The sequence below is a fragment of the Serpula lacrymans genome (genome assembly GCF_000218685.1).
Source record: "Serpula lacrymans var. lacrymans S7.9 unplaced genomic scaffold SERLAscaffold_10, whole genome shotgun sequence".
Lineage (NCBI taxonomy): Eukaryota > Fungi > Basidiomycota > Agaricomycetes > Boletales > Serpulaceae > Serpula > Serpula lacrymans.
In genome coordinates, this window is record NW_006763299.1 from 1,335,676 (window position 1) to 1,358,335 (window position 22,660).

The following is a 22,660-nucleotide window of genomic DNA, read 5'->3' on the forward strand; positions in this document are numbered from 1 at the left end:
TGTGTCGTCACAGTAACTCTCACTTCGTGTTTAGCTTTTCATTAACAGAAATTTCGGAGGGCATCGACAATATCAATACCAGCTGCGCTATACAAGCACTACTGAACGAGCTGATTCGTGCAGAATTAAAAACCAAGAAATCCGTGAGACTGAAAGCGAAGGCGGAGTTCAAGTAAGATGCGTTGGCTATCAAATACACAAGAACTTTCCGTCGAGATCAAGATCGCTACTATATATGATAGCCTCACTGGGTACCACGGTTAACCCTCCGAGGGTAGTGTGGATCAAACTCCCGGGTGATAGGCTGTCAAGCATGAGAAGTGAGGGACTTGCAAGGTTGAGAACGAAAAATGGGCGCCCTGCGACTCTTGTCAGGTTGGATGACTCATGGTCGGACGTCGTGATGATGTTATGGGAAAGAGAGAGAGGGATTGAATTGCAAAGTGTGAAATTCACACCTGATATGCATTATTGAGCTTGAACATGCGCAGTCTCGGATATCATAATGACAGACACAGTATTGGGACTGATGCTCAGGTTGCGAACAGAAGAAGAATCTGGAACACAGAAAGAAGCAAATTAGTCTGACACAGCGGCATTGATGAGAAAGACGACCACGACAAAAAAAAAACAGCAAAGATGGCGGTTCAGTAGGCGGTGCTGGGCGAAGCATGGCATCCGTTCAAGCTTTATATCTGCGCAACTGACTTGGGTGAGAAACTGAAATGGAAGTCATCGATGTCATCCGTAGCTAGCCGTATACGACACATGGTCGTAGAACACTATCGTGCCACGACGGTCGACGATTTCCGGTCCATTCGTGAATGGGGAATCGCATACGATATCCACCCACCCCGAGCGTGCATGCTATAGCAATGTGATTCAGTCGCAAGTTGAAGAAGTCTCCGGATACCGGTTTGCATGTGGACGAAGTAAAACTCGGAAGTGATCGAGGTACGAGTGTGGGTGAGTCGCTTTTACTGAGGCCTCGTTCAGGGTTTGTTGGCTAGGACCTTGTGCGGTCCTTTTTTGGTCTGCACGGTCGACTGTCCAAGGGATACGGCACTCGTCCTCCAATCCTTGTCTTCTCGCCGAACCTACAACCGTCGACGTGCATGGGTCACTTCCAGGAATCCTCAACTGTTCACCAGATATTTTATTTTCGCGAAGGACGATGAAAATGAGCTTTGCAGGCATTTTCAAGACATCAACGTTGTGGAATGTACTGCCGGTACTTCACTACTCCGACTCACCTCGGGCCGAGGTCTAATGTTGCCGGAAAGTCCGGTCCGGTCCGGCGATAATATTCAAGCGGGCCGCGGCTGTCGGTTTGTGGGCCTCTGTGGTGGTACACTTGACTAGCTTGACCTACTTATGTTTTGTTTTGTTTTGGCTCTGGCGGTGGTTGGTCTGGCGGATCATTGATCAAAGTGAAATATCTCAATTCACTGATCAGCCGACAGTTGATGGATAGTTGTGTATCCATCATCACTGTACTGCAAGCTCATCCAGGGAGGGCTTTTTGATAGCTCATTTTGACTTGGAGCGTTCTAACCCAGCGATATCAAATTCCCCCTGAACCTAAAGACCTATCACTTTGTCGTTACGGAAGCAATGTCAGGATCCCCATTTGCCGCTGTCCTCCCCGTCGCGAATTATCTATCGAAGCATTGAAGTGTCTGCAGTTGAATAAAATACGACCTTAGCGGAGGGTAAATAATTTGACGGAGAGGAAGACCTTTGGGCACACTCGGTGCCTTATAGGGTCTTATCTTTCGATATGTTCAGCATCGATCGCTCCAGCCTCCAGGGGCAGCCGAAGCCTGCTGGTGATATCATATACCGACATACTCCAATTGCTGTGTTTTCCCATTGACACGTGAAATTGGTGTGCGAGTCCGTTGAAACTTGAAAGTGAAAAGGTACATTGTCTGTTATCAATTCCTCCTCTATCAAAGTTCTGACTTGTGGCAATTTATCTGGCAGTTTTATGGTGGGCTGCCACCGCAGCTCTATTTCCCATAGACTTTGAGGCATTTGTATATAATTATTTTCTGTAGCGACATTTTTTTTGATGCTCACACGACTACTTGCACCGTCGGATGGCGAGATCTCTCCAAGGCTCAGCGCTCAATGGTTCATTAACAATATCCACATCAAAGTATCACCACATGCAACTCGCGCCTGCCAGTATCTGATGGGGCTCCTTTGTGCTTGAGTTTCCAATCAGGTTGCATGGTGGACATAGCTATCAAGGCTGTCGTTCTCATTATTGTACTTGCTGCTCGCTCCAGTCAAGACATGGACCTCGATGCCAAGACGTTGCCTTCCATCAAGCATTTTTAAGTGTGCAGGTTTTTGGTCCGATCAAAGGTGCGTGTCAAAGACAGCGTACCCGATAAGGAATGTGGCGCACATGGGTGTGAGAGCCGATCTCCCAAGATGGCAACCAGAAAGATATATCCTCTCGGACTCATCTGCCTCCGTGTCTGTCTGCCTCGAGCGGTTATGGTCCGTACACCACACAAGGAATGCCCGGCTCAGACCGGACTCCATAAGTGCTCCATGTCTGCGTAGGGAAACTTCAACGGACTATGGCCGAGAAAATAATCGTGTTTTGGAAAGAGCCGTCGTGGCCATTTCCGCTTGTAGCTGCTAAGCGCATATACTTGCCTTATCTCGTTATCTGCCTTTGATGGACGACGGTGACAGCCAATACACCACACCCGGCCAAATGGACGCTCCCAGGCACCACCGTCATGTGCTGGATATATACTTATGGCGTATCCATACAGTCTGATACAGAACTCAGCGCTTCTCTCCGCCTTTCCAGTTCTTTTTCCCTTCTGTCTCTCTTCTCCGTCCGAGTCTTTAGGTGGCCTTTTCTTTCACCTTATTTTGTCGCCTCCTACGTCTCTCCACCATGAGCAACCACGGCTCGCATGACCTTGAAAAGTCACAGGATGGAGCCAGCATCGAAAAGTACGCGACAGAGCAGTTCGTCGTCCCCGCACAATCCAGCAATCCCAATTACCGTATTGATGGTGCCGACTTGGACCGCGTACAACGACGACTCAAACAACGACATGTACAGATGTAAGTTTATTATATTCCAATGCCAGTCCTCGTTTCTGACACTGTTTGCTACAGGATTGCTGTAAGTCTCCACTTGTCCGAGTCTCTCGAATAGTTTTCAAACTGGTGTCCCAGATTGCTGGGACCCTCGGAACAGGTCTGTTCCTTGGTTCAGGAAAGTCACTCAGTGGTGCGGGTCCTCTCGGCGCTCTAATCGCCTACATACTTGTCGGAACTGTGGCATACTCGTAAGGCTATTTTTTTTTTATCGATGTGTCTCGGAAAAATCCCAATTTGCTACAGGTCATTGTGTTCTATCGGAGAAATGACAGCTCTTGCTCCCATATCTGGAACCTTCCCCCATTTTGGTGCGTCTCACAGTTTCTCCTGCTATCAGTTATCTGAATTCGCGATTATCTAGCTGCTCGATGGGTCGATCCTGCTTTTGGTTTTGCTGTAAGTCTCTTACGTGTAATCTATATAGAATTTCTGATCATAGCTAATCTGTAGGTCGGATGGGTATGTCTTTTACCCACTGTGTTCAAATCAGATCTCACTCGTTCACTTTGACCACTATGTTTAGAACTACTTTTACGTGAGCGCTCTGCTTAGTTTTGTTATTGCGTGTAATACATTGGCTGACTTTGATTCAATAGACCAACGTGTGAGCTACTCTATCAACTTGTAATCCCCTGGATATGACCTAATCCCGCACTATAGTATGTCCGTTCCTGTGGAGATCTCAGCGGCGCAACTACTCATCACTTATTGGGATGTATGTATTTCGTTCACCTCATGATACCTTTCTTTCAGGCTTACAGCTCGTTCCTTTCAGACCAAACATGCTGCCGCTTACATTGCAGTTATATGCGTTTGCGTTTGCGCTATAAACATATTTGGTGTTCGGTACGTTCTTTACGCCATATATTTTAACCTTTATCATTCTAATATCGTTTGACAGTTACTTTGGGGAGTGTATGTTCTTCCTTGCGAGCTGTTATTCACTTTTCAATTGTTTTCTGACTGTAAATCAACAGCTGAATTTATTTTCTCGATCATCAAACGTAAGTCTGCTTCCTGCAAATGTGTACAAATTTATAACGCTATATGTTCTTTAGTTGTCATGATCACGGGTTTAATTCTACTTGGGCTTATCATCGATCTTGGCGGAGCACCTGACCATCAACGCCGTGGCTTCCAGGTTTGTATTTGCCCTTTTCCTTCCCGAATTCGCATATCTCAAGTCTCTCTCTTGCTTCAGTACTGGAAAAACCCGGGTGCACTCGCTGGGTCAGGCCTCGAGCCCACTCACATCGGGCTTGATCGTTTCTTAGGTATCCTTTCCGTCATCGTCCAAGCTGCATTCTCCTTCCAGGGTATGGAACTTGTCGCCATGTAAGCCAGTGGAGTCCTTTTCATGACCTTTCATTTCATTTCTGAACGTCAATCACCATCACTATCACAGTGCTGCATCCGAAACTGAGAGCCCACGTCGAAACATCTCTAAGGCTGTGCAGAGGGTGTTCTATCGTATCGTGCTCTTTTATGTTCGTCTAAATCTCTTTTGACTTGGTCATTACTTTTTGGGATTTGGATTTACGGTTTTGAAAATTTCTAGGTGCTTGGTGTCTTGATAACTGGTATGATTGTTCCATACAACGACCCTAGTTTGCTGCAGAGTAAGACATGTTGCTATATGTGTGGATAGGCCAAGTATTTACCCATTTTACATCCAGCGGGTGGCACGTCCGCCGAGTCACCTTACGTCATTGCAATGGTTAACGCCGGTATCAAAGGTATATGCGTCCGCTAATCCTGTTTAAAATTATTGTTCTGATCAGTACTCATCGCATAGTGCTTCCTGGTATCGTCAACGCCGGTATCCTTACGAGTGCTTTCTCCGCTGGAAACTCTTTCCTTTTCTGCTCTTCACGTATTCTCTATGGTCTCGCTCTTCGAGGCCAGGCCCCACGTTTCCTCACTTACTGCACAAGTAAAGGCTTGCCGTTGGTAGCCGTGATTGTTTCTGTGCGTGTCCTTTCTTTTCGATATTGCAACGACTTCATGTATCTAACGACTTTCTTGCCGATATGTGATTCAATGGATTTAGAGCGCTTTCTCTCTCTTGTCTTTCATGACTGTATCTAGTGGTGGCGAAACAGTATTCAAGTAAGTCTGACACATTGTGTCTTGTGCTTCTGTGATATTTTACTAATTACGAAATGATCGTTGTTCAGCTGGTTCGTCAGCTTGTCCACTGTTGGAGGCTTCTTCTCCTGGGCCTCCATCAACTTGACCTTCCTTTTTTATTGTGCGTATCAAAACTCTGTGAGGTCCAGCACAAGTATCACTCACACCAATTTGCAACTTCAGACCGCGGAATGAAATCACAAGGCAGAGATCGTAAGCAGCTTGCTTACTGGAATCCTCTCCAGGTCAGCACACGATTACTGCTCTACCCACCCATTCTTGTGCTGACACGCTAATATTCATGTAGCCGTATCTTGCTACATGGGGCTTTGTTTGGTGTGTGATATTCGTCCTCATCAATGGATTCGAAGTTTTCTGGGCATTCAATGCGTCGGGTTTCCTCACCGCTTGTCAGTCTTTCGTTCATTTTCTTTCTTAGTTGTTGAGGTGACCTTTTTCTCCTTATGACGAAATAGATATCAACATCCCGTTCTTCTTCATCCTCTACTTCTTCTGGAAAATATTCAAACGCACTTCAGTGTGGAAATTACACGAGATGGACTTTGTCACCGTGCGTCATTTTCTCCTTTATTTGATTGTAGAAAACAAGCAATTTATGGTCCGCACGATAGGGTATTCCAAGCATGGAGGAGACCGAGATTCCAGAAGTACCACCGAAGAACATTGGCGAGAAGATCGCTTCGTTCATCTTCTAGATGAGCACTGCGAGCAGCTTTCCACTGCAAATACCATGACGTACATAATAGTTTTTTTTGACGATCTATTCTGTGATTTAGGTTAATATATTTCTTGTTTTTCTTTTTCATCATGTAATGTCCCCCCACCTTCCATCTCAACTAGTATTAGTACGCCGTACGTAAACGCGTAAGATAGCTCAAAAAGATATACACACATATATATATATAGTGTAGGAATGTATCCGCAGGCTATCTCCCATTTATGACTTACGATGTTGTGAGTTTAGACTGGTGTGTATTTAGCATAGTTGATTGATTGACCTAGTGAAACGGAGTTCATTTGGCATTGGTGAGAGTACAGACATTGCTATTTACTGGTAGGTAGTGTAAAACCACGTATAATTCTTAAGCCTGCGCTCTCTTCTGCACGCCAAAGGAACAGCGTCATGGCGAGGATAGAATAACGGATGGCTGAGACGATTTAGACATTCAATCAGTCGCAACCAGAGGGGTAAAGATGATGTTAGGAACGGTATCTACCGAGTCTGAGCCACCTAAAACGGCAAGGAAAGGTATGATAAGTGAAACGGCACGAAAAGCGGAGACTGAAGGCTGGAGATATACCTGCGTATGGGGCCTGAGCTGACCATTTGATGAGGTCTTCATTTCCTGGAGAGGTATCGCTTTTCACCTAGGAGTTCGGAGGTGAAAGAATGCGGGGCTGTTTCCTGCACCTGCCACGCGTCAAACCTGTTTATATCTATATACACGCATCAACTTCGAAGCTTACCATCTGTTTTGTTTGCTGCTTCATGCGGCAGGCCGACCATGTCCGTGAGGCTTTTCGAGCCTTTTTATGCAAGTTTTTGAAGGGATGCTCCAGGGAGGCAGTCAGGTAGATACTTTACTGCCGTCGCACTCAAACATCAAATTTCAACCGACTTGCACTCAGCAAAAAAATTGCTCACATATGGGAAAGGCGTCCACCAACCAGACGCAGGCACTAGAAGAGGTAGCTACAGAAAAATACTGCATTGCTGTGTTGACAATTCCTAAATAGGGGTCTTTTGAATCCTTAACTTCGATTGCCGTGTGAGATCCGTAGAAGAATAGGAGCCGCTAGCCTGGAAAGCGTGCAAAAATGCACTCAAGTAGTAAAAGAGGGCGCGTCATAGTGCGTGTTTCGGGTAGACTGAAAATATAGACGTGTATGGGCCTCAAAATCCAAGGGTGTATCCGACAAGCGTTGAAGAGACCGATGCGTCTCGCGTTCAAAAAGGCCAGTATACTTCTTCGTACTCGCGTGAGTGCCTATACAGCGATACAAGTTCTTGCGAAACTGCTTGAACCGAGGACCATGCTGCACAAGAGACAAGGAACGATCCCAGCCCATGAGTTCCCTTGCTGGCGTCAGCTTCGGCCGGTTAGAGTACTTTCTGGCTATGGGAGCTGAAGCCCTGGAAGCATGCATATTGTCATTCCTGCGACTCAGACTACCATTGGCAGGTGCAAAGATGGAGAAACAGGTTACCATTACCAGCCACGCCGAGCCTGCTCTGCGATGCTGTAAAGGGAGATATCTGACTCGGAGCTCTTGACTCGGAAACAAAGCCTCTTGCATACACACGTTCATAGACGGACAGTGACGGTCAGATAAGGAACAAGCCTCGCTCGAGCTCAGTAAATTCTTGCTAGAACAAATAACACTTGTAAGCGAAACAGCATTTAACAAGAAATATAAACGCCTACATGTAGAGCAACATTCATAACACACGATGAGCCTATACCGGTATTAATCGTGGCTAGCTCGTATTCATTGTCACGGTAACTTAATGATCATGATTCCTTTCTGTCACTGGACAGAAAGGAATCTGGGTATAGGCTCCTACTATCCACGCATGGTACCAAATACATATAAACACACGCTATGTTATTGGCCGCTCAACCGACGTTGCTTACTCCGAGTCAAGCACCAAGAACGATGAGCACTACTCGGTTGAAACGCAAACTCGGAGATCTGGGTATTGACCCAGCAAGTTCAAAGGCGAATGAGTCTTTTTGCTTGGTGCGTAGTGCAACTCTTATACCGGTGAAATCTTCATTTACCTATAATACCTATGGACAGATCGGCACACCGTTGCCTCCGCTCGAAAAGTCTCGGGATACGGGAGAATTCGTACCATTGTGGAAACAGGATGTTTGTTTTCTTGCGTTTCTTCGTATAACAGCTTAAGTTCATGTCCCTATCTTCAGGTCAGAGACGAGAAAGGGCGTCGAAGATTGCATGGTGCATTCACAGGAGGTTTCTCTGCTGGATATTTCAACACTGTGGGCTCCAAAGAAGGTATGTACGATTCCAGTTTTTAGGATCCTCTATATCATCACGTGCTACCGTCAATCTTGCATGAACTACATGCCAAATTATGCGATAATACTGAGTTGCCTTCTGCGTATACTATATGCGTCGGACGTGGAGGGTGCAAGCCAGAATCACGACTCAAGTATCTATCACTATTCATATACTAACACAACTTGCATGTGATAGGATGGGCACCCTCTACCTTCGTTTCTTCGCGTTCTGACCGCGCTCAGAAGCGTGCCGCACGGCCGGAAGACTTCATGGATGAAGAAGACATCGCTGAACGCCGAGCTGATTTGAATCTCGTTGACGAAAATGAGCAGATGGACCTCCTTGGTGGAACGCAAGCTGAGATGAGTCGCCGCGCTGGTACCGAAGAGGATGAGAAAGAGTAAATGGGATTCATCAATGCTGTTTTTCTTAATTCTAATGCTTTACATGCAGCCCCATCACGCTAGCGCTGGAACAGTCCCTTCTTCCCGCACCTAAAGATTCCGTCGGGGCTCGCATACTGAAGAAGATGGGTTGGCGCATTGGGCAAGGAATTGGCCCACGCGTGACATGGCGCCAGCGTGCTATTCAAGACGGACGCGATCTAGATGCTGAAGTGGACGAAGAGGCGAAGAAGCACTTGTATGCTCCAAAAAATACGCCATTACTGGTTCCAGCGAGAAAAGACAACTCACATGGACTAGGGTACTCCCCTGGAATGGGGCTACACGATAGCTTAGGTATGGGTAAAACGGGAAAGGTCGAAGGTGATTCGAGGTTGGCTGGTGAGTATCATAGCTTTGTCTTTGAACCACGGTCGAATGAACCAAGGGCGTGTCAATTACAGCTGGGTTCGGTCTGGGAGCACTCAACGACGCGGATGAAGATGATCTCGACATTTACGATGGCAAAGTAGTTCGCGGTGGCAGTCGTACTGCATATGATGCAAGCGATGTACATGACGACGACCATATAACTTCTGGTACTAGGCATGCAGGTCGTAAGGGAGCTCCACCACCACCTGTAAGCATTCATTTCTTTTTTCTACTTGTGACATCAGTATATTTCAGCTCACGTACTCTAGAGATCGTCCTCATCAGGCGGTAAATTTAGTGATGGTAAATCACCTGTAGCAGGTTTTGTAGTCTCTGACAAACCTGTTGCTCAAGATGAATGGTATGTCTACAGTCAGAGTCGTCTCCCCTGCTATCATTGCTCTAACTCAAATTATCAGGTTTCCTTTGCCTGATATACCTAAGGACTGGAAGCCAGACCCTACACGCGTCTGGGGTGGCAAAGAGAATGTAGACGCTGAAAGAGAGGAACCAACCGGTGGCGCTCCACGACCACAACCTCACGCTCAATGGAAAACTGGTAAAACAGCAGGCGAGGTATGTTTTGCCATGAATCTAATTGCTTTGTCTAACATATCCCTAGCGAGGAGCTATATTGGGTGAAATATCCCAACCTTCAGCACCTCGCTCAGTGTTTGAATACATGTCACAAAAGGACCAAGAACGCATCAGGTCATTCACTTCTATTCCCAACCGATTTGTACCGCCTTCCAACGATCGTCCAACCTCGCCGGCGCTACCGTCGGCCCCTCTTACCATCCCACATACCGAGCCCCAAGTTGCTCAATCCGCGTTACTCGGCTTCCGACCCTTCACCTCAGATCCCACCAAGCAAGCACGGTACAACCGTTATCTGCAGGCTGCTGCAGACCCTGGCGGCACCACATCACCTCCACAACCCACTCCAGGACAAGATGCCGACTCTTTTGGAAGAGAGATGGCTGAGTATGCAAAGGCGGCTGCTCTATTCCGCCCCGTATCGGGTGCCATGGCAGGAAGATTCACTAGTGCGGCGGTGCTAGACCTGGGCCCAAAAATTATTGAAGGGTTGCATCAACCAGTTGCAGGTGAAAGTGCCGATGATGACGCTGATGAACAAGACGAACGGGAGGAACGGATAGAGGAGAAGATGGAGGAGGATCCGAAGGTTCACGCTGCGAAGCTGGGGATGTATGGTCCTATGACACGCGAGACGGTGGTATGGCAGCCTGCGAGGCTGCTGTGCAAGAGGTTCGGGGTGAAGGAGCCAAATCCGGAGCCTGTCGATGAAAAGGTGGCACCTTCTGATCCGGGGTCGGGATGGCAGCCTGAGTCAGAGTTGTCAAAAGCGGATGCAAGCGTGCCAGCTTCTGGTAGTGGTGATGTTCCTGCAAGTGTGGACGGTGGCAAGAAGAAGAGACGAGATATCGCAAATATCGGATTAGGTGAGGATGATGGGCAGGGAGAGGACACGTTGACGTATGTACGGCCCGCGATGGACGTGTTCAAGGCTATATTTGCAAGTGACGACGAGGAAAGTGAGGATGAAGGTGGACAGAATGGAGACGATGGGAAGAAAGCTGAAGAGGGTGAAGATGGAGCTATCACCGGTGTTGCTGCGATAGAATCATCTTCTACGCCAGTACCCATGCCTCCACCCGCAGAGGCGGGTCCATCCACCACTCCTGCCTCTCAGCTAAACCCGAATGGAGTCCCCTCCACGGAGAAGATAGATCTAGCTACTTTCAAGCCAACATTCATTCCCCGATCCGAGCGGGAAGGCAAATCCAAGAAGTCAAAGGAGAAAGACAAGGAAAAGAAGAGTAAGAAGAAAAAGGGAGGTGCACTCGTCTCATTCGAGGTAGATGAAGGAGGTGAGGAGTCGTTATCGTTCTCTACTCCTCGGGAAAGGCGGAAGGATCGCGATCGACCAAAGAAAAAGAAACGGAGGGACAACGAACATGAAGCTGATCGTGGCGACGAGGGCGACGACGAGGGTATGTGGGTAGAGAAGCCGCCACCTGCATTCGTAAAGACTTTGGCCATGGATGAACCACCACCAATCGGTATTGGGAGCCTGGGCGCTAATGATACGGCTGATAACATGGACGTACTTATGGGAGATACAGAGCGCCCTATGAGAGGGCGAAAGCGCGCAGTAGATTTCATGTAGTCTACAGTCTACTGTAAATGTAGTATAATGCTATTTTTGTTTTATTCCTCGTCTTCACTACCCTCCTCCTCCTGCTTATCTTCACCATCATCTTCGCCCTGTGAGTGCCAACCTTCAAGTCCTTCATGTTGTTCCTCCTCGCTGTCCTCGTGTCCATGCCCATTGTCAGCACGCTTTCTCTTTCCATTTACTGCATTCGCAATTTCGGACGGCTCGCCTTCTGCTATCGTCATGCAAGTCAGCCTAGTGCCCTTGGTGTCGTATTCAGCAACAGGATGTATTTCCAATTTTTCTTCACAATGTGCTGGCAGAGAAGCCAAATCATACACATGGATCTTCCCATCTGAGGAGACGGTACAGACTATCGTTGTGGACAATCTGGCGCTTTTTTGGTTTTCTGAGGGAGGCAAGGCTATTGCGAGCGCTTCCACTGCTTTGACCCTATCAGAGGATTATTGAGTTTATCAAGGTCCAAAAAATGGTACGAAAGATATAAAGAGGGAGCATACCGATTTGAATGCCCTACCATCTCTGCAATTACGGTAGGAATTTTTTCAGGATCTTCATGTATCTCGTATATCGAGACTTTTTTATCTTCGGCCCCGACAAAGAGAACTTCGCCAGTGCCATTGACGCGTGTGCAAAATTTTACGCTGTGGATGCGGGATGGATGGGTAATGATATGTTGCAAAACCATATCCTATAACACAGTCGGAACAAAATCAAACAATCAAGTTTCCATCTTGGTGAATAAAAGGCGAGGGTGAAAACGTACTGTAGTATATATCTCGATGGTTGCCCTGCATTGGACTACGAAGCACGAGCCAGTGACTGACCAACGCACCAGCTCACCCTCTTGACGTGAATCAATACCCCAAAATGGACATCGATGAAATTTGAAGAAAATAGCCCACCTTTTCCCAATTTCGTGCTGGCTGAGCCCTTTCCCCGCATGAGATCCCACATCCGGAGTGTTTTATCTTTGCCGACACTCAAAGCAACTTTACCTGAGGGGTGGATTGCAACCGAATTTACGGCGCCTTTGTGGCCTTTTAGAGAGCGCAGGACAGCCCAATCTCGGGCACGAAAGAGGCATAGCGTCCCGTCTTCTGAAGATGAGAGAAGGTGGGACCGCGAGGGGAATTGTAGCTCCGTAATCGACCCTGAAATATATAACTTAGTTATACTGTTATTCAGAAAAAGGGGGAAACGTACCTTCGTGGTGCATCAGTCCACCGATCTCCTTCCTTCTCCGTAGATCCCATACTTTGACGATCTCATCTGCACTCCCTGTAGCGAGCCATTTACCACCATTCGGGGACGCTGCGACAGCCTTTATACATGACACATGCGCTGGGAAGATGAAGATGGGATTTAGGTGGAAGGTATAACCAGGAGCTGAAGACGATGGGGTCACTGTGCCTTCGAGGCCGTATAAGAGTTTTTCGTAAGACCCAGCGACGACTTTGAAGCTAGATGGTAGTACGAATGTGGTGGGTTCACTGCGTACATTTTTATTTGAGGCTGGGACTGTAGCAGCTTTTTGTTTGCCTTTTGGAGAGGGAGGTGAGACTGGTAGATCGAGTTCTGGGTTTGACTCGGTGGGTGGGGGTGTATTCGTGCGTTTTGTCGCGAGGCTTTTATCGACTTTGGCCTTTTTTGACTTGCGCTCTGGCGCACTCGTCTTATGCATAATATAGTGAACAATATCGAGTTTAGTAAATGCAAGGCTTTGCACTCAGCAGGCTGCGGTCACAGTCTCTGGTAGCCTCGCAATTCAAGTGATTTTCGAAATTTCCAAGTCACGTGCCTACTTTCTTACTGTCATTTCTTCCACTACGAAACTCTGGCATAAACTACGTCTTTCAGGTCACTCAAAAATAGGAAGAAAACACATTATCTCAACATGCGTCAAAAAAGAGCGAAGGCCTACCGTAAACTCATGTCCCTCTACTGCACTTCCTTTGGCTTTAGGCAGCCATATCAGGTACTTGGTGAGCTACCAAAGTATTGGGTCTTTTACGGACTTGCTAAGAATATTCCGCGCATATAGTCGACTCAGAATTCTGTAAATTCGCTATGGAGTCAAAGGTGGATCTTGTAAAACAGCTCAACGTCGTCTTGCAGGGCGAAGTAAAACCAAGTGAGTACGCCTTGCCATCCTTCCACTCGCAGTTAGATCACTCTATCTAACGAAGTTTGATTGTGTGTAGTGATTACGCAGTGTTGCATCCACGAACTTTATCTCCAGGGAAAATCACACCAACCAGCCATCGACCTGGCCAAGACTTTCGAGCGAAGACGATGCAACCACAGAGAAGCAATCCCGGGGGATGACTGCCTTTCAAGTGTCGTCGGTATTGCCTCACTATCACTCTTCCTATCCATCCACTCTTCCTAAACTCCCCGATCTCTCATAGGGACCTCCAATAAACATCGCTATGTGATAGCTACACAATCGCAGCCGCTGAGAACGAAATTATGGAATATCCCCGCCGTTCCTGTCATACATATCAACCGCTCTGTGTTCGTCCTTGCGCCTTCAAGTAGCGTGACGCTAGAAGCGAAAGAAAGTGTATGTTCTCCGTTATATGCGTGGTCTTTTAAAGCTTGTTGTTCTGAATATCAACCTGATACATTTTGCAGATCGAGGAACAAGCCCTCCATCCTGCCAAGTCTGACCTACCACTTCTACCCTCCGCGCCTGAACCGCCGCGAAAGAAGAAAAAGGGACCTAAAGGCCCCAATCCACTCAGTGTGAAAAAGAAGAAACCAGCACCAACCCCTAGTTCTTCAGGGCAATCCCATAACCAAAAGAATATGGAAACCTCAAATATTCAAAGTGAGGCTGCTGGGAGGAAACGGAAGGAGAACCCTATCGACGGCGAAGTAGAGTCTATTCATACGAAAGAGGGCCCTGATACAGAATCAAGTTCGCGTGGAGAAAGGAAAAGGAAGAGACGTAGAAAGAATGATCACGTCCAAACGGTGCCTGTAACATAGGTTACGGGAAATGCGTATGCAAAAGTACTCCTCGGTTTCATAACTATATGTAATGCTTTGTCAGTCCTTATTTTTTTTTTGCGGATAGGGCTTTCTTAATGCTAAACTCGGGATCATTATTGAACAATGGAAGGCGATGTATTCAGGGGATCCCTTCGCTCGACCTGAATTCTATATTCACCACATACCACTCAAAAAGCGCTATGAATTCACGAACCCCTGTAAAGCATGAGCGTATGATATCAAAAGGGGAAAAACTACGCTGACGTTTGCCACACCAGTCTGCTTTCGGCTGGTGAGAGGCTGCCCAAATTGGGAAACTGTTGATTGCTCAAGAATACCCTCCTCTCAAAGGAAATACTTGGCACGTCGTTGCGAATAGTGACGCCCAATCCGACACACATTGCTTGACGATGATAGATCAGAGCCAACGCGAGCATGAGGAGGATCATTCAGGGATAGAACACCTAGACCTCAGGCTACACGTGTGGAACGTGTATTTCCAGAGCCCTCTCATTCAAGTATGTTCTGGGTGGACATATCCTGGTTACTGCCAAGCTCAATCAGGCGCCTCTCCTTCTCAATTTTTCTTATGTTGGACTCGACATCGTGTCTCTTTGACACGTAAACCTTTCACCGTTCACGCGCCTTATGTGCGACAATCGTGAGTTACTTACCCCAGTGATGACCTGTCCTACTATGCACGTTTACCTGGAAATAATTCGTGAGAGGTTCACGTTAACTAATGTCGACGGATACCTCGGCATCGTACGTCACGCCAACTTGATACTTGGCATGTCATGCACAGCGATCACAACGTGTTTAATGCAACGGACAATAATGTCCAGGAGTACAATACGAAAGGTACCTGGTCATAATCGTCGAAGTACGCATGTTTGAAAGATCGTCGGATAGCCCTCCTTCGGACGGATCATGTAGTGGGTGGTCTTATGTTGAACGACGACGATCCATTTATTGATTGATTGTATGGTGGAGGGGATGACGGGCATAGCCTCTTTAGCTCTTGCCTCATCGCGAAGGAAAAATCACTGTATGGCAAGAAAGTGACCATATTTGTAATTTTCTTTCCAGCGCTATATCTAGTTGAAAAACCCACATTCAACAGTGCTGTGCCCGTCAGCCTTGCGTTGTTCTGCTAAGCCGTTATTTCTCAAAGATGACAATTAGTACTCAATACAAAATCGGGCACATATATGAGCCAGCGGCTGCCTTCGATTACCGATGAAACTTGCCCTTGGTCCTCGGTACGTCGATATCGGATAATGGCGATGACTAGGGACACAGATTAGCTTTGGAGCACTAATGATAGTATTGTATTGATGATTTACAATGCACTATAATAGCATGTCGCAAGAAAATCGGAAGGGAAATCGGACTCAATCATTGACAATTGAATGTGGTGGCTTCTACTTAGCTTTGTAAACCAACGTTATAGAAGAGTGTGGGTCCCCCTCAGGGATATATGCCTCTATCCTCGGGCCAGCACACGAATGTTTTTGTAGACACTGGGGTCGTGTCCCACTGGGACTGGCAGTTTATTCCGCGCTCGTGCTGTTAAAGTCGGAGCTACTTGACAGCGGACCATGCCATAAATTGCATGAAAACTCTGAAGGCACCCCAGTTTTTCATGAAGCCGTCAGCAGCCTCATCTTGAGACTCATCGCCGTCGCTAAACTTGAAGAAGGCATTCTAGTAGAGTACGTGTCAGTCGTAAGCCTGGCGATCACGTAGAAATTATAATCTAAACTGAGAATTCAGTTATACGTCGGGGATAAAACGAAACACAGAGAATATGAAATATGTAAAGTCCATACACGGCATGTTTGCAAAGCGGGGCATATGCACTGTCGAGGGTTGCGTCGCGAATGTCCTCGCCGTGATTCGGACATTGCCAATATTGAGTAAGAGTCTATAGCTAGTGTGCATCGCGGCGCATGTCCACTTCGTCGATAATGAAAATGTGATCGCAAGCCTCTCTGTAAAGGATGAGTATACTATGGTTGCAACCAGTGGGGACCTAGGTGGGAGACCATGACATCGGGGCACAAGAAAACCCTCGCGCTCCGGTCAATGTCGACTACCGCACCCCATTCTTCCGCTAGCTGCTTATATCCTAAACCTTCAATATATCAAGGCTGTCGAACGGAAATGATGCTGTCAGAGCAGGATTCAAGCAGCATATGGGACAGGCTCATCTGATTGCAATGGAACTTGATGTCGAGAGACAGCCAGAGTCATTCGTATGCACTAATGCCCATTGCTCTGTGCGGGCCCGGTCAAGCCCGACACTCTGCCATTTGCAGATATACAGCATTAGCTGCGTATGGGGACCAGGAAGCGATGTTTAGCGATCAAAGGGATATTTTACTGAATGGGGACATATAACAGTGGCACAAACTGTATCCTAGTATGGTGGGCGTCATAGGCGTTACCTGACGGTTGGTTATCGGAGTCTATTCTTTTAGTTCTTGATACTTAGTTCTCATGCTTTCTCATGCCCATGAGTACGGCTCAGCTGCTTATCGCATGCCCTATATCGTGCTTGTGTCGGGTCGATCGGTCCTCGTTACTAGACTCGTACGTACAGCGGCGGCTGTTAACTTGAACCATTTTCCTGTTTTCCCAAACCTTACTTATTGCTGTGGTATGTAGGTCCCATTTCTGCCGAATTCCTCAGGGGATGATTTGAGCATATATAACCACTCCTCCAAATATAGTGTTCGGTGAACTGCAATCATATCCTAATACACGTACTATTGTCCATCCCTGGTATTCTTCTGTAGGCAACTTTCTTACAGTAAAGTGGTGGTCGCCTTGGTTCGGGCAAAAGCTTCAATAGCAAAACGTTACCCTACTTTCCTTTCAGGAACTTCAAGTTCATGCTGTTTCGACAGAGAAGTGCTTTCCATCTGCCACCGGTACAATCACGCTCGATTCAGCTTTGGAGAACTGGGTACATTTCACAGTCCATTGTGAATAGGTAAGTTGTGGCATTCCGACTCTGTGTCTTCTGGCTGATATTTTTGGTATTGGAGCTTTTGAATGTCATTTTCGCCACAATTCGCTCGGGATCTGTCTTTGAGGAGGTAAGGGACTATCGTCATCTGGTGATAACCTTATGTAAGAGTTTGGACAGGACCATTGGTGTAGCAGGTGGTACTTTGCTTCTGTGGGACTTTCTGTTGACCTTCGGTGACGAAGTGAGTCCTTTCGAAAGTTTGCGGTGTGTCGCAAGTATGGTTTGACGAATTGACCGCAGGTTGAGTACATCTGGAGCACTCGCTGGTCCTTTGCAAAAGTCACTTTTCTCACCAATCGTTACGGGAATCTCTTATTTCAAGTCCTCGTCAATGGACAAGAACTGGGAATTATCTCAGGATCTCCAGCCACGGTCAGTACGCTGTTTTTCGTTATTTTACTAATAGTTAAATCAATGCTCTTTTAGCAGTTCTGCTTCCATTTCACATACTTCATCAGCATTTTCATGAATTTTTCCGCAGAATCAATACACAGTACGTTCGAGCGCCCGTTTTTAGGAACCGGCTACTGCAATGACTTTTATAGTACTCGTGCTAGTCCGGGCTTGGGCGATCTGGGGGTGCAAACCAAGGATGGCTACTATTCTAATTACAATCTACATCATATATCTCCTACTCGCGATAGGATTCACGACTTTTGGAGCCAGCCAGCAGGACTGTGAGCGTTGTTTCCTTGCCTACCACTCTCACGATGTCTTCAGCTCACCCTGTCTATTGCTATTAGACGCCGGCTTTTTTGCTACGGACATCATCCGGACGTGTATAGGACAATTGCCGCGTGAGTAGTTTTTTTTTTTTGCCGAATTTCGTGCTTATAAAACTACGAGCTCTTAATTGCCTGTCATGTCCTTAGCTTACTTAGTAAGTCTATTCTAGTCGTACTCGTAAACCAATTTCTAATGAAGTGTACCCGGTAGTGGCTCCTATGGGTTGCAAGGTAATTAATTATGGTCCTGTCAAATTGCGTCATTGGTTGACATGATGATCCAGCATGCTAATAGATGCAATGGCATTTACTTTGACAATGCGATGCCTGAGGGCCTATTCGCGTGAGCGAGAAAACTTATACCCAACGCCGCTCCTTCATCTAATGTACAGAGATGGTAAGAGTTGTATCATCTAGGTTGGTGTTTTAATCGAATTCCTTCTTTCCTTTCCAACTTTTAGCTATCATATTTTTCGTCGTGAGTGTATCATATTTGTATACTTATACGCCTATGACCAACGCAGTGCTTTGTTACGCAGGTCAGCACTTTGAATAATGTGCTTACTATAATGATATGGTGAGAAAGCGCCATTTTTGTTTTCCTTGCCTTTATTTTATCACCGACGTAGGAATATCTATTCTGGTGTAAGTTTGATAAAATTCTTCACTAGACCAATATTTGAAAGGTGAAAAGGACCCCAAATACTTCATTTCAGTGACGTGAGTGCTCTATACTGTATATCATGCATCCTTTTTACTAATTTATCTCCTAGTTTTTTCCTGCCAATACTTAGCATGTCTGGACAACGCTTGGTCCTTAATTTGCGCCGAATCAATATGAGAAGTCGGGCGTTGAGCACTGATGAACTAGGCAGGGAAGTCGACCGACAGCTACTTGAGTTTCACTTCGACGAAGACGAGTCACGTCGTGTCGCTTATGATATGGCACCGGAGAGATCGATGCACTCAGAGATGAAGCAAGATGAGGAGAGCTGCGTCAGTAGTGGTATCAACAATGTCATAGAACTCGCTGAGCTGAACTCCCACGGTCGATCATAGTGTCAGTAGGAATACATCTTCATTAGAGCTATTGGCTCGATGTGTTTGCGACTCGTTGTCCATACCTTGCATTGTGAGTGGGGTTCCGTTACCTCCATTAGCATTCAGCTGATTCGGTGTGTGTATTTTACAGTCTGCAATCTTGGATGATGCTTGACGTACTACCGTGGCGCGACTCGACCCAACTTCCTAACAAGCCGCTGGAACTAAGCGGTAGAAATTGGTTACAGGGACGGTAAACGAAAAAAACAGTTGGACGTTTACAAGGGAATGAGGGGCGTTGATTCATATATGTTTGGGTCTGGGCGAATATTCACTGCACATGGGCTGGTAACTAGTAGAGCACTATTCCCGACCCAGCCTGCCCAGAGATTGTCGGACTATTTCATACGAGTACAAGTGGGTGAATAACTTGCAATCAAAACTCGTCCTGATACTATAAAATCTTTAATCCGCTGAGGTTATCGTGAAAAAAGAGTCGAGAGGGTACTACTCGGAACAGCTTTGCGATCTGATGCCGAATACAAAATGAATATATAGAATGGAGATACGTTTAGTGCTATCCCAATTCACGTTTTGAATTGAATGGAGCCTGTGGCATTGTACTTATCGCAAACTTACGCTCGTACGGACGTTGATGTTGTGTGAGCTATTTCCTCAAAGGAAAAACTTCCATACACGAATGTATGATACCAGCGCCATCAAAACAGGGGGTTCCGATTTTCACGAAGCAGTTCGACAGCTCGGTACCACTCTCATTGACGAGCGAAAATTACTTGACAGGTGCTCTTTGAAATGCGAAAAGCTTTTAGGTCGGTGAGGCTCATACTGTGAAGGATATCTCTTGACTTACAATTCGATTAGCCGAAACCGCGAAGGTTTGGATGCAGGTACAATTACAATACTGATAGCGCCTCACCTTCCATGGACTAGGTTCGGTATCACTAGTAGTATGCCCCGTCGATATGGCACTCTGAGCTGGACGTCAAAAAAACACCCCGTGGCTCATGTTGCTGGTCTGAGCGCTGGGCAACGTTACGCCGATCAAGCAACTTCGGACCCAGCGATTTGACGACGCAGCTAGAACATGATGCGGCAGACTGACAATTTACAGTACAAAGCCCGTTGTAAATTGACCCTTGCATACATGGATGGGGAGAATTGCCCGAGAGCCGACTCGGTCTACGATATCATGGACGCTGAGGTCCGATATTGATGACTGAGTAAGGTTTTGGCGTAGGGAAATGGTTATACTTGAACCATGGTGAAGGTTTATGCAGAGGCTCCGAGTGCGTGGTTGATGCCAGTGATGGCTTTTCCCGAAACGACCTAGAAGTCCGAAGCAAGGCGGGGATCGCCGCGACATGTACAAACTTGTACCCTCAAATACAAAGACTGGTTGTGCAGTCAAACTACCAAGTCCATTACGCATCTTTCAGTAAAGCTGATTAAAATTTGTAAAAAATTCTTTGGGGGACACGGTCCAGAGAAAGATGTACTATAACCGGAAAACCCGACACAGCCTGGCACGAGAAAGTCAGTACTTCTACATTGTACAGCTTTAAGCTAATTTGTGAGTCTTCCAGGCGATACACATACAGTATTGTGTTATACCATACTTTTTTCTTGCATTTCCAGATTCTGGTACGATTCAGTCATATTGTATATAATACGTACGTATACATTGAGACGAGACGATGTCAAACCGCAAAATCGGATAGACCTCGATCATTCATTCATAGTTGTGCCAACCGCAACCGCAATACCACCGAACCAGGGGAGCGACTAGTGCTAGTGAGTCCCCGACACTGTACTGTGTATATAGTATACACATGAAACCGCCTTCAAATAGTCCGAGCCTTCAATTCGCCGTCGTACTCCAGATACACTCAGCTGAGGCATCATACCGAAGTGCTGTCTCCGCGACGTTCACGCTCGTTAATGTCCTTTTACTGCGATATATTCTTCGACAGTGAAGGCCCGGCACGTCTGGTTCATTACCTACTAGCCCTACTAGCATCATCGAAAGACCTTGCTTGAATAGGGTCTATAATAGGTTCTGGGTATCAGAACATTGTAACTTTCTGAGGCCTCACGATGTCTTCATTGCCATCGCTGGAGTTCATGTGGGACTTGAATTGCAGACGGTACGACATTTTCACTAGTAACCTTATTTGTTCCTAACGAAATTCTAGGCTATTTGGATTCAGTGGCCTTACACTACTGGTATGGGACTACCTTTTAACACTGGGTGACGAGGTTAGTTGTCCAGAGCAACCTTCAAGAGACTTTTGAAAGTTATTTTACGACCGTAGATTGAATACATTTGGAAGTCACCATGGACAATTGCCAAAGTAATGTTCCTCCTCGTTCGCTATGGAAATATTATGAGCCAAACCGTCATGAATGTGCAAGAAGCTGGAGTCAATATCGGGCCTTCGCCTTTGGTCTGGTTCACTCTGCCGCATACGCACGAGCTAATTTGTTCTAATGTACTAAATCCCTATAGGAATTTTGTATTCACTTTAACTTCTTTGCGAGTTTTTATGTACTTTGTTCTACGGAGTCGATACACAGTGAGTCACGATGAGATCTTGTGCTCTTCTGCGCTGACCATTTACAGTTCTCGTTCTCGTCAGAGCATGTGCAATCTGGGGATGCAAGCAGAAAATAGCGACTACGCTAATATCCGCTTATGGAGTATACCTGATGTTTTGTCTAGTTTTCGTTGTCCTTGCATCAATGCTACAGAATCGTAAATCTAGTTTTATCTCTTACGTGTGTGGGTATTTTTCTGACTGTGGTATATTATGTGTATCATTCAGAGATCGGATTCGTCTATGTGGATATTATTGGGACATGCGTAGCCCCTCTACCCTGTGAGTCACATTTTCCTGCCACTTCTGTTCTGACCTAAATTCCACACGACCTTCACTCGTAAAGCATACATCGTGAGGCAGTTTCTCGTCTTGTCGACAACTAGACTTTTATTGATTTATGATCGATAGTGGGTTTTCTGGCTCGTAAGGTTTGTGTTCATGAGTGCGATGCGTATAATGCATGATAATGATCAAATTTCTAGCGCAATGATCGACGTAACAGTATTTTCTGTCACAATGCGCCGTTTGCGAAAATATTCCCGAGCACGAATGCATCAATACTTATCTCCACTCCTCAACTTACTATACAGAGACGGTAAGGAGGATCACCTACACCTGAAATACATTCCAACTCATTTTAGTTGTTAGCATTTATGTTTTTCATAGTGAGACATCCCTCGCACTTCTTGGGACTTGCCGAGTTGACACACTCGCTATATGCCAGGTTAGCATAATGCACAATGGTTTAACTATTGCTCTATGGTGGGACTAGATTTTTTTCAACTTTCTCGTCCTGTGCTCACTCTTAGTATAGGACAATTTATACGGACGTAAGTCTCCTGTCTACATTTTGACACCAAATATATTTTAAGCCTATAACAGAGTCCAAAATACTTCTTATCCGTAACGTGAGT

General features: G+C 46.3%; 7 protein-coding genes across 7 annotated transcripts; 5 read left to right on the plus strand and 2 right to left on the minus strand.

Annotated features, from left to right (window-relative positions):
• Nucleotides 1-2,495: 2,495 nt before the first annotated feature.
• On the plus strand, nucleotides 2,496-6,289 carry SERLADRAFT_357288 (general amino acid permease; the record flags this gene model as incomplete). The annotated part of the gene is made up of 24 exons (XM_007320963.1): nucleotides 2,496-3,096; nucleotides 3,151-3,157; nucleotides 3,211-3,323; nucleotides 3,379-3,443; nucleotides 3,497-3,531; nucleotides 3,586-3,594; nucleotides 3,659-3,670; nucleotides 3,732-3,739; nucleotides 3,796-3,850; nucleotides 3,911-3,981; nucleotides 4,037-4,050; nucleotides 4,113-4,139; nucleotides 4,194-4,276; nucleotides 4,337-4,470; nucleotides 4,541-4,622; nucleotides 4,694-4,754; nucleotides 4,812-4,871; nucleotides 4,931-5,103; nucleotides 5,186-5,244; nucleotides 5,313-5,386; nucleotides 5,449-5,510; nucleotides 5,573-5,675; nucleotides 5,742-5,836; nucleotides 5,898-6,289. 24 exons carry the CDS (start codon nucleotides 2,924-2,926, stop codon nucleotides 5,979-5,981), a joined length of 1,659 nt encoding a protein of 552 aa, XP_007321025.1.
• An 821-nt stretch (nucleotides 6,290-7,110) lies between these two features.
• Nucleotides 7,111-7,434, minus strand: SERLADRAFT_440510 (uncharacterized protein; the record flags this gene model as incomplete). Its single annotated transcript, XM_007320964.1, has 1 exon — nucleotides 7,111-7,434. One exon carries the CDS (start codon nucleotides 7,432-7,434, stop codon nucleotides 7,111-7,113), a length of 324 nt encoding a protein of 107 aa, XP_007321026.1.
• Nucleotides 7,435-7,929: 495 nt separating this feature from the next.
• Nucleotides 7,930-11,710, plus strand: SERLADRAFT_362715 (uncharacterized protein; the record flags this gene model as incomplete). The annotated part of the gene is made up of 9 exons (XM_007321158.1): nucleotides 7,930-8,028; nucleotides 8,089-8,160; nucleotides 8,217-8,307; nucleotides 8,509-8,713; nucleotides 8,767-9,059; nucleotides 9,200-9,363; nucleotides 9,398-9,489; nucleotides 9,548-9,704; nucleotides 9,751-11,710. The coding sequence occupies 9 exons, from the start codon at nucleotides 7,945-7,947 to the stop codon at nucleotides 11,317-11,319; spliced, it is 2,727 nt and encodes a 908-aa protein (XP_007321220.1).
• Nucleotides 10,238-13,073, minus strand: SERLADRAFT_473406 (WD40 repeat-containing protein; the record flags this gene model as incomplete). The annotated part of the gene is made up of 5 exons (XM_007320965.1): nucleotides 10,238-11,760; nucleotides 11,829-12,019; nucleotides 12,095-12,174; nucleotides 12,234-12,482; nucleotides 12,535-13,073. The coding sequence occupies 5 exons, from the start codon at nucleotides 13,010-13,012 to the stop codon at nucleotides 11,361-11,363; spliced, it is 1,398 nt and encodes a 465-aa protein (XP_007321027.1).
• Nucleotides 13,074-13,125: 52 nt separating this feature from the next.
• On the plus strand, nucleotides 13,126-14,728 carry SERLADRAFT_473407 (uncharacterized protein; the record flags this gene model as incomplete). The annotated part of the gene is made up of 6 exons (XM_007320966.1): nucleotides 13,126-13,313; nucleotides 13,373-13,462; nucleotides 13,533-13,676; nucleotides 13,740-13,894; nucleotides 13,966-14,346; nucleotides 14,411-14,728. 5 exons carry the CDS (start codon nucleotides 13,226-13,228, stop codon nucleotides 14,320-14,322), a joined length of 834 nt encoding a protein of 277 aa, XP_007321028.1.
• A 2,109-nt stretch (nucleotides 14,729-16,837) lies between these two features.
• On the plus strand, nucleotides 16,838-20,106 carry SERLADRAFT_416941 (uncharacterized protein; the record flags this gene model as incomplete). The annotated part of the gene is made up of 19 exons (XM_007320967.1): nucleotides 16,838-16,920; nucleotides 17,210-17,323; nucleotides 17,480-17,543; nucleotides 17,603-17,734; nucleotides 17,789-17,855; nucleotides 17,908-18,039; nucleotides 18,106-18,159; nucleotides 18,235-18,242; nucleotides 18,299-18,318; nucleotides 18,383-18,430; nucleotides 18,480-18,484; nucleotides 18,549-18,565; nucleotides 18,627-18,664; nucleotides 18,717-18,732; nucleotides 18,782-18,807; nucleotides 18,861-19,083; nucleotides 19,173-19,219; nucleotides 19,280-19,934; nucleotides 20,000-20,106. 18 exons carry the CDS (start codon nucleotides 16,838-16,840, stop codon nucleotides 19,383-19,385), a joined length of 1,200 nt encoding a protein of 399 aa, XP_007321029.1.
• Nucleotides 20,107-21,788: 1,682 nt separating this feature from the next.
• Nucleotides 21,789-22,654, plus strand: SERLADRAFT_395821 (uncharacterized protein; the record flags this gene model as incomplete). The annotated part of the gene is made up of 7 exons (XM_007320968.1): nucleotides 21,789-21,867; nucleotides 21,972-22,029; nucleotides 22,229-22,341; nucleotides 22,395-22,411; nucleotides 22,471-22,508; nucleotides 22,561-22,576; nucleotides 22,629-22,654. Coding segments are annotated over 7 exons (347 nt in total), but the record flags the coding sequence as incomplete, so codon positions are not given.
• Nucleotides 22,655-22,660: the final 6 nt, after the last annotated feature.